Raw genomic sequence first — 10,513 nt, 5'->3', positions numbered from 1 at the left:
ATTAAAAGTTGGGATTCATACTTGTTATAGACATTTGATTAAACCACTCAAACATTTAATTGATTTAAAGAAATAACGCATGGATCAACAAAAATCCATATATTTTTCGTTTATTTGTATATCTATTATTTGTATCTATCACTCTATATAGTAGTGCCTTTATGGTGTGGCATCTATTTCAAATTTGTAACCAATATTAAAAAAGATTGACACAAAAACTGAATGCAATGGCTGCCTACATGTATGAAGTGCAATGGTTGTCTACATGTATGAAACTTTTAAGCTTGCTCATTTATTCAAATTATCATGCGACTTGCATTCCCCATATAAACTATTCAATTTATGCAAATTTTGAACCATGTTCCTCGTCATTCAATTTATGCAATTTTTGTGGCGTGTTCTTCCTCATTCAGTTTATCATGTCTTGCATTCATGATTAATATTGCAAAAACAGTAACACACATATCCGAGAACTATTAGATTTATTAGATTGGTACAAGGAAAGATGCAATGCAGGCTCAACAAAAATTTTGAAGCAATCAAATCCTACCAAAGGTCAAAAAAAAAGTATTGATGCAATGCAGGCTGCATAAAATTTTTGAAGCATTCTTTTCTCATTATTTTCTCATTCTGAATCCTCTGCCGCAGTCGTACATTCCCTGTACATTATATATAAATCATGGTAACAAACACTCGTGTAAACAGAAAATAAAAGGCTAAAATAGTCATGAACAATAGACATAAAAGCAGCCGTTATATACAATCGTCAAACACAGAACAATCCGGAATCATCAAACAAAGAACAAACCTTGTATTAGAAAGAATTACGAGAAATTGCCAAAAAAATGGCTACCAAAATCATATCAGAACCACAAGAACACAATTACCTTCGACTTGAGTGCACTTATAACTATTCAAATAATGCTCAGACTCAAGTGCACTTATAACTGACTCACTAACACACAAACCCTCAGTAAAGACTCTGGAAATCATGAAAAAAGTATCCACTTTTTACAAATGTTATAGAACAAACACATTTTACAAAATTCAGTTTTTTTGTTTATTTTATTTGGCCAAGCTTTTGACAATGTTTTCATTTGCCAACTAAATTAGTTATTTTTGCTTAGCCAGTTTTTGTCACAAATATTTCATGTTTTCGCTGTGTCGAAGTCATGCTTTTACTGTTTAGCCTCGCAAGATCATTTGCGGAGTCAAATTAACTATGTTGATGAAAAGCTATTGACAGTGAAAATATCCTAGTGCTACCACTCAAATTACGCTCATTTCATATGTGAGTTCAACATGGAAATACCACAATATAATAATCCACTCATTGCATTAAGAATATGTTTGCAATTCAAGAGAAATAAAAGATAAACAATATCAACTGCTCAAAAGCGAAAGAACACCTATCATAACTTGAATTCTGATGCAAATCGGAATTTGCCAAAAACTTGGACGGAAATATAATAGGCAACATCATCCCGCGAGTAACAAAAAAATTGCATGAAAGCTCAAATCCTATGCTTTACACCTTGACTGCATACTTTCTCATTGGAAAATACATCTCTTTCTTTTTCTGTCTCTCAGTCTTCAATGATGCCTGAAACAAAAATAAAACACAGCACATTAGTACGGTATCTTGACCAAACGAAAACAAATCCCTAAAATCAGATGCCAACTAAAATATTAAATAGTCCTAACCAGGGACACAGCAAATAATTCTCACTAAAAATTCAACTAGAAGCCCCAAACACATGGCACATTAGTACGGTATCTTGACCAAACGAAAACAAATCCCTAAAATCAGATGCCAACTAAAATATTAAATAGTCCTAACCAGGGACACAGCAAATAATTCTCACTAAAAATTCAACTAGAAGCCCCAACACCAAAAGATAAAAGATAACTCTAATGAAAGAACCCACAAATATAATTGAGGTTCATCGTATAAAAGATGATTAAATAACCACGAATTGTCAAGGTTGAATAACCTTCAAAAAGATATTAACAAATAAACCCCAAATCCTGTTCTTATTTGACATAACTCTAACTTGCAAAAAAATTTAGGATTTCAGGTTGATGTTATTCTCTTGAAATTACAAATAATAGTGGATCTGATTGAAGTTACTCTCTTCGAGATAATGGTGGTGGACGACGATGTGAATACGGTCTGCAAATGGAAATAATATCATAACTGACATTTTACAATCACAAAGCATTGGGTATTCCAACTCTTCAACGGAAATTTGACAATATAGTTCTCAGCAATCCACCATTATTAGCAAATTGTTTTTTTTCACACAAACTAGTGTTATCATAATTTGTTCTACATACATTAGCAAATCAGCACTGCACCATACATTAGCAAATTAGCACAATTGTTTATATATTTACCAAATTCACATGTTTAGTTTAAAGCTAGAGAAGCAAAACAATCACACTGAAAATAGAGGTTATCACCAAAGGCTATGTTGAGGGTCCAATTGCTACGAGATCCAGGTGCTTAACATGTCAAATCAGTGACTCACATATAAACTAAATTTCCTCAGAAATGAGTCTTCATCATAGCCGAAGAATGTCAAACTACAATATATATGCTCAATATAGTATTTCCCTACAAATGTTCAGGGCAGGGCATGGCTGAAAGGAACAGCAGCAAGACAATCGCACTGAAAAGGGAGATTATCACCAAAGGCTACGCTGAGGAGCCAATTGCTACGAGGTCCAGGTGCTTAACATGTCTAATCAGTGGCTCACATAAACTAATTTTCCTCAGAAATGAGTCCTCATAGTCGACAACTGTCAAACTACAACATATATGCTCAATATAGTATTTACCTACAGATGTTCAAGGCAGCGTATGGCTGAAAGGTAGAACCGTGACAGAGAAGCAACTGGAGGTAGAATATGTAAGCTTCAGACACTGAGCCAGTATTCCATGTAAAGGATGATGTTAGCTTTCTTATGGAGAAAGCCATCCCCGTCTGATAATTTGCATACCACTAGGAAATACATAGAACTGGAATTATGTTAATGGTAGGTCAAACAATAAGAAGACAAAGGGAGACAAAGAAACCAGGGATTAATATGCATTATTTTACCCCAAAAAAAGGAGAGAAACGAAAGAAGCCTAAAAATAAAAATAAGAACAGAAGGGCAGCTGCTACGGCCATGAGTGCAAACAAAACAGAAACCTGCATTGAAATCAAGAACATCAGCTAAAAACATATTATGCCCACCTTGAGCAGAAAGTGAAAAAAAAACTCAATTATACACCATAAAATAAGATGATTAAGCAATAACAAAATGGTATAGTAACAAGACTATTATTAACACAGCATGGAGATGAGCCAATCTTTGGAGAGAAATAAAATAGGACACAAAAAGAGCCACCAATGAAATACAAGCATAGGGAAAGAACAAATTCAAGCAATATTCAAAACTTCCAGTAAATCCATCAATGAATATTCTATAACGAGCATCCAACACCCGAATAGATTCTCTCATGATTAAAATTCTAAGGAGGAAAGTGGTGGAAAACATATTGTCAACTCAATAAGGTTTTTAAGTAAATAACAAAAATAAAATGAACTGGATGGTCCTTGGTTACTGTCCAAATTATTGCATCTTTAAGGACAATCACCCATTTGCTTTGCCCCACTTTTAATTTCAAGCTTTGCGAAACTTATGATATGTAATAGTTAATTGATTACCAAAGACCATTTTCTTCTAATGTTAAGATGCATGGAAATCGATACAGAAGCATGGAGATATGGAAACAGCTGTAGCAAATTTTCAGAAAATGCCAGCAGATACAACAGGGAAATGACACACACACACAAAAGACATAACAAATTCAGAATAACATTCATGAATTTCAAATCTGAAAATACCATTCTACAGATCATATTCAATGTTCACTTTTATAATACTTTTACAACTTATAATCATTGTTCATTACCGAATTTAAAACTTGAAAATACAAAGAAACAAAGGTTTAAGGCTCTAAATGGCCTCTAGAGCCCAAATAGCATCTTACTACAATAAAAATTGAGATTATTTGCATCCAACATGGCTCATCAGGTATAACAGCGTATGATAAACTATTATAGGAGGGGGCATGGTAAACTATTACATGGTTTCGTTTGCAGAAATCATGGATACTGAAATGCTGAAAATGCTGTTACGTATGTTGAAACATACCCACAGATTATGAGGAGAGAAATTATTTTAAAATTATAATATGAAAATGACGAGGAAACCCAAAATAAAGATTTCAATAAATGATCTGTGTGAATGATCTCTATCCTACAAATTCTACTTTACCCTTCGATCATTTTCATCTTCTTTTTGTTCAACACAATCAAACCATATAGCAGACTTACTGATCTTATTTCATTTGGTGTACTACCCTCAAATTGAATCACAGAATATATGAATCATCACGTTGTTGTTGCGGAGCCCAAATCTTTGTCTGCACTGTTCATAACATTGTATATCTGTATGTCTGTTATCCATCAATCTTAATTTCTCCATAGCTCATAGATTCCTCTTGTCCTTTCCACATATTTTAGCTTTGGACCTGTTTACATCAGTCTTGGTGAATGATGTGCCTGCAGTTCAATCAATTGGCTACAGAATAAAATAGAATATTTTTACTTACATCCTCCAGAGACCCTGCAGGATCTACAGCAAGATATCATTTTTCATGGTTGAAATGAGAAGAGGTATCTAGGGAGGGGGTAGAGTTTCAAGCTAGCCAACAAAATGACTACAAAGTCAAAAGATTCAACCTCTAGACCCTAACAGATCCGACACATCTGCCAATAGCAATTGTTGGCATAGTTTCATTTGCCTGCCATCAAGTGTCTTGTCATGGTACAAATGGTATTGGTGTTAGTATTAATGATCAGAATCATATTTTTCTTCCAGCAGATGCAGCATCGACCTAAAGAATACTGAAAGTCACGCTCCTCAGAGAAAAAATACCACTTCTGATTTACAGCCGCCAAAAGGGGAACGAAGGGAGAGGAAGAATTTTAGGTCATATCCAGAGGATGCAATTGCATCACTGCATCTAGGATCTCCTAACAGCTTGTCTGAGAAGTCTGAACAGAGCTTGAAGAGGTACTGATTCCAGCAAAGAAAACAATGAGAGCATAGTACAGGTCAGAGGTGAACCCTTTTGCAATGCATACTTCACCAAATTTGAGTATCTTCTTAAAACGATAATCTATTCTATAACATTTATTCAAATCAATTTGATTGATAGGATATGTCATAGTCATCTTTGTTGACAATGAGACATCAAGTTACACGCAAGGATTGAATCTGTTGGGGTTTCAACTTGAGATCTCTGTAAGTTTGTGTAATGACGGCATTCCATCTAACCACAGCCCCACAAATTCATAACTTGAATGTTGAAAAAAATGAACTATTCATGAAAAGCATAATTCAGGGTTGTATTGTTTTCTTAACATATTGTTGTACTCCAAATAAACATTATCCTGAGCAATTTACATGCATCAAATTTTAACATGCCTCATTCTCACAATACTTTTAGCATTTATATTTTAGAAAAATGGGTTAATGGTGAGTCTCTATTATCTATTCATGTTAATTTCTCATAACATAACAGTTGGTTAACCAGCCAAGATCCATCTTAACTCTAGATCTATCAAGCGCCAAGATGGGTCAAATCTCTCAACCTCTTTTTTTAGTGCAAAACTTGAGGAAAGGTTTGCGCCTCAAAAGATTTAATCCTTCTCGACCTTTGATAGATTCAGAGTTAAGATGGATCTAGGCTGGTTTAATTACTATTAATTATTAATTTTATTAATTTTATTTTTTTATTTTATTCAAATATTTTAATTTTATTTTGTTTTTTATTTTTATGTAATTTGACAAAGTCAAAATGTTTACAAAACATAACATACCATTATGTATATTCCTTACTGGGCTATACTGGGCTAGAGAGCGCCTCTCGATGCAATTAAGAGATTTTATAGTAGGATTTTCTAATTATTGTTTAACAAACAGACACTCACATGTTATCTTCCACAAAGAATTTTTTGGCCAAATAGGATCTGGATTTTAAGTGCTACTTTTGATATAGATTGAGTTGCAATAGTGTATGCAGATGCATTCAATTGATTGCAATGAAAAACAGAAAACGTAGAAATCCCTCAGCTTGCAAGGATTTGAGGTGCCAAGTTCGATATGGATTGAGTTGTAGTTGTGTGAAGATGCATATGTGGAGAAATGAATCACAAAAAGCAGGAAATGGGCAGAATCATTGTGAGGAACACAACCTACAGCTATATTGCTGACGCTTCAGGCCACTACTGTACAAGGATGAAGGAATAACAATGGAAATCCCATGGCCAAACCATTAAAGGACTTCCACACTATACATACATTACAAACAAATGCACCAAATCAAGCATTTCATGTCTTGCAAGTGTGACAAAACCTTTCCTGTCAGGGGTGTCTGGCATGCCACTGAGAATAATGGTGAACAGCTCTGGTATTGCAGCTATGGCTCAGATTTCAAGCATAAACATCCCCACTCATAGAACATATAAGAGCATTCAGTCTAGGACATGTCGCATGCCCCATCGCCCCAGATTCCTTCAAAGAGGCGAAGGATTTGGGCTTTGATGTTCTGTCTGCAGAAACCCTGGGAATGCTAAAATGCTGAAAAAACTGTTACGTACGCTGACATGCTGAAAAAATACCCCAAAAATTTACTTTCCAGGTGTGAGGGCTAGTGGTGACAAAATCCACCACCAAAATTCTTAAAACTTTTGACTTTAATGTTAAAATTTAAGCTGAAGATAAGTTCACTTATAAAAGTTGAATACCATCATTTCCTGTCAAGGGTGGCTGGCATGCCACTGAGAATAATGGTGAACAAATCTGGTATGTCAGCTGTGGCTCAGATTTCAAGCATAAACATCCTACTCATAGATCATATAAGAGCATTCAGTCTAGGACATGCCCCATCACCCCAGATTCTTTTAAAGAGGACAAGGATTTGGGCTCTGATGTCTGTCTGCAGAAACCCTGGGAATGCTAAAATGCTGAAAAAGCTGTTAAGTCTGCTGACATGCTGAAAAAATACCCCAAAATTTACTTTCCAGGTGTGAGAGGTAGTGGGGATGAAATCCACCACCAAACCTCTTAAAACTTTGACTTTAATGTTAAAATTTAAGCTGAAGATAAGTTCACTTATAAAAGTTGAATACCATCATTTCCTGTCAAGGGTGGCTGGCATGCCACTGAGAATAATGGTGAACAAATCTGGTATGTCAGCTGTGGCTCAGATTTCAATCATAAACATCCTACTCATAGATCATATAAGAGCATTCAGTCTAGGACATGCCCCATCACCCCAGATTCTTTCAAAGAGGACAAGGATTTGGGCTCTGATGTCTGTCTGCAGAAACCCTGGGAATGCTAAAATGCTGAAAAAGCTGTTAAGTCTGCTGACATGCTGAAAAAATACCCCAAAATTTACTTTCCAGGTGTGAGAGGTAGTGGGGATGAAATCCACCACCAAACCTCTTAAAACTTTGACTTTGATGTTAAAATTTAAGCTGAAGATAAGTTCATTTATACAAGTTGAATACCATCTGGGATGTTTATGAGATTGCTTTAAGGTTCTTTTATGTTTTCTATTTTGCTTTTTGCATCATAAACACAGGCTTACAGGCTAGAATAATTGTCGAATTGAGGCTTCTGTGATCCATATCAATTTACGAGAGATTCTTCAGCGTAAATCACATAGAATATCATTTGTCGACGCGTTTCGAACCAGCTAGTGTGGTATCTTCAGGACAAATGATATTCTATGTGATTTACGCTATGATATTCTATGTGATTTACGCTGAAGAATCTCTCATAAATAGGCTAGAATAATTTCAGACTTCGGAACATTTCACAGTTTGGGCAAAAACACGAGACTTCTAAACGCTGGTATGGCATTTTCAAAATCCAGATGCCGTCGCAAAAACGTTCTAGTGGCATTCCCAAGCCATACCCAATCCATTTCAACCCCCCAAATGTTATTTCGGGTTTCCAATACAGGTGTTTTATAGCGCGGTTTAATGACTTAAAGATAACGAGAGCAGTGGCTTTTCATTTTTCCAGACTAAGGCTCATGGTGGCAACCTTTTTTTCGCCCTTCGTTTTTAATAATATGCTTTGTTCTTTCTGGCAAACTTAACTAAATATTAGAGAACCATATTGCAAAAGTTAAAATCATGCGCAATAACTATAACATATCAGTTTATGTTTTCTCAATGATCTGAAATAAAATATTTGCATCCCAGCGTTTACCCTCCCCAAGACTTTAAAAGCCTTGATCCCTTATCTGCATTAAAAATTGCAGGGCTGGAAGGACCCGCCGCCTCAGTTCATTTTCGTCTCCTTCACAAATTAAGGCATAAACACAGATTTTCTTAAGAACCACCAAGTGTCTCCCGGGCATTCACATAAAAATTGAGACTCCAAATCTAAAACAATCATTTAAACAGGAGGAAACCCTAAATATCGGTTAATATAGCTTAGTGTATGACCAGACAAAATGAGAGTGCAAAAGAGAGTCTACATGAATAGTTCCCTTTGTTAATACAAATACGCGTACAGCGTATATATAGGGAAACCGTCGTGCTTAACATTTTGAATATTTCATCGAGTTTACAGTAAAGCAAGCATACCTGATGCTTGGTAAGGCGTCGCCTGATAGCACGAGTCTTCTTGGGACGCAAATCAAGAGGCAGGTACTTCTTTTTCTTGTATGCTTCTCTTAATGCGGATCGCTGGCTCTGAGAAATCACAGTCAGAACCTGAGCTATTGATAGCCTCACGACCTTGCTGCAAAAACGAAGCTAGGCCACGTTACTTTTTTAAAAAGGCCTCTCACATATGTGCAAAAGACTTGAATAACAAAGAAATAAACATGGAAGATTTGCGAACGAAATAAAAGAATGCAATATAATTGAAAAATACACAAACAGATGCACTAATGCCAAGGGGGGCGCCGGAGACTAAATCACACATTTTAGAGAGTTTGTTGGGCGCTCCTCCAGTGACCTTTGCAACTCTGAGCAAGGCAAGCTCAGCCTTGAGCTCCTTGAGCTGGCTTAACAGCTCTGATTTGCTCTTGTTGCGGAGCTCATGAACCTTAATCCTGGCTGTCCAGAACATATATTAAAAGACGTATTAGCACGGGAAAACACCCTCAGAGAAACTCAAATGGAATCAATTCCTAAAACGAACTTCAGACTGCCAATTCGATGAAGATCAGGGGTTAATTTCTTACCCATTTCGATTCAAATCTTTTCGCAAGTCCGCTCTGCGCCTCGGCTCCTCTCCTCTCCGCTCCTCAGCTCAAACCCTAAAACAACAGATAATAAAGAAAGAAAATGACGAGCTAGGGTTTATTGTACCTAGGGTTTGGACGAGCGATTGCATGTCTCTTTGTCTCCTTGGACCATTTGCCATATGGCAAAGTAGTATTTTACCTTGGGATAAGAATTTTACTTAGTAACTATCTAATGAAAACAACATCAAAGGCGGCTTATAGACTTTTGGATTCTAAGTTAACCAAAATGAAAAGGCTTATAGACCTTTGGATTCTAAGTTGACCAAAATGACATTTGGAAAATTTAGAAAAACAAATTACCTATTATGAAAGTAATAATAAACAATACAGTTGAACTATGGTTTAGTAATATATTTCATTTTTTGTTAAGCTTGCACTCGGTGAAGATTATTCAGAAGTGGTTATCTTTAATTTCTCTTTTTCTTTGTTGTTATTAGAAGGTTCTTTTCGGGATTGTTTTATTCTCCTCTCTTGTATATGTATTTTTTTCTATTTGGTGTGTTCAAAATGAATGGTTTTTTTCAATGTTGGAAGATTGGTTTTTCTTCTTGGAAGATATTTTGACCAGCTTGGAAATATTGCGCTTGGAGATGCTCTGGTGTACATAGTCAAGATAGTTACCCATGGGAATGGGCCTCGGGATTTGTGGGGACCTAACCACCACGCATAGCCAATAGACCACAGCCCATGGGTTTAGAAAAAAGAGGCTTGAACTCTCAACCTCATGATTGCTCAAATTAGTTAAGACATACACGCTAACCAACTACACAATGAACGGTTACCTTATGCTTTTCTATGTTTTTCTTTAATTTTCTTCAATAAGAACTTCCTCCAACCACTTCACTAACTAACACAAAAGGCATTAACTTCACAAACTCAACATTATGTAAAGGGTTTTGGAAGATTAAAGTGTGCCTCTAATTTCTTTAATGAATTGTCATCTTCAAGGTTTATTCTTGTGGAAGAGATTATAGGTGATGACTCAAGGAGAGGTCAATAGCGATACTCAAACACTTTTTCTCCTAAGTTCCAACCATCCTACCTCCTAAACACCCTACAAGATCTCAAACATTGATCTTGATTGGGGACCTAGTGGCTGAGAAGAAAGTGTTCCTCTAAATT

At 35.9% G+C, this 10,513-nt stretch overlaps 1 protein-coding gene across 1 annotated transcript; it reads right to left on the bottom strand.

The window, feature by feature from the left end:
• Positions 1–1,317: 1,317 nt before the first annotated feature.
• Positions 1,318–9,489, bottom strand: LOC149172877 (large ribosomal subunit protein uL29). Its single transcript, XM_089424452.1, has 4 exons — positions 9,329–9,489; positions 9,065–9,200; positions 8,724–8,880; positions 1,318–1,603 (listed from the first exon to the last, which is right to left on the bottom strand). Exons 1-4 carry the CDS (start codon positions 9,330–9,332, stop codon positions 1,529–1,531), a joined length of 372 nt encoding a protein of 123 aa, XP_089280578.1. The 5' UTR covers positions 9,333–9,489; the 3' UTR covers positions 1,318–1,528.
• Positions 9,490–10,513: the final 1,024 nt, after the last annotated feature.

Source organism: Pinus tabuliformis, chromosome 4_2, assembly GCF_031772625.1.
Source record: "Pinus tabuliformis cultivar Carrire ecotype Pingquan chromosome 4_2, CPIR1, whole genome shotgun sequence".
Classification (NCBI taxonomy): domain Eukaryota; kingdom Viridiplantae; phylum Streptophyta; class Pinopsida; order Pinales; family Pinaceae; genus Pinus; species Pinus tabuliformis.
Note: the sequence above shows the minus strand (reverse complement) of the source record. Positions and strands in the feature narration are given on the sequence as shown.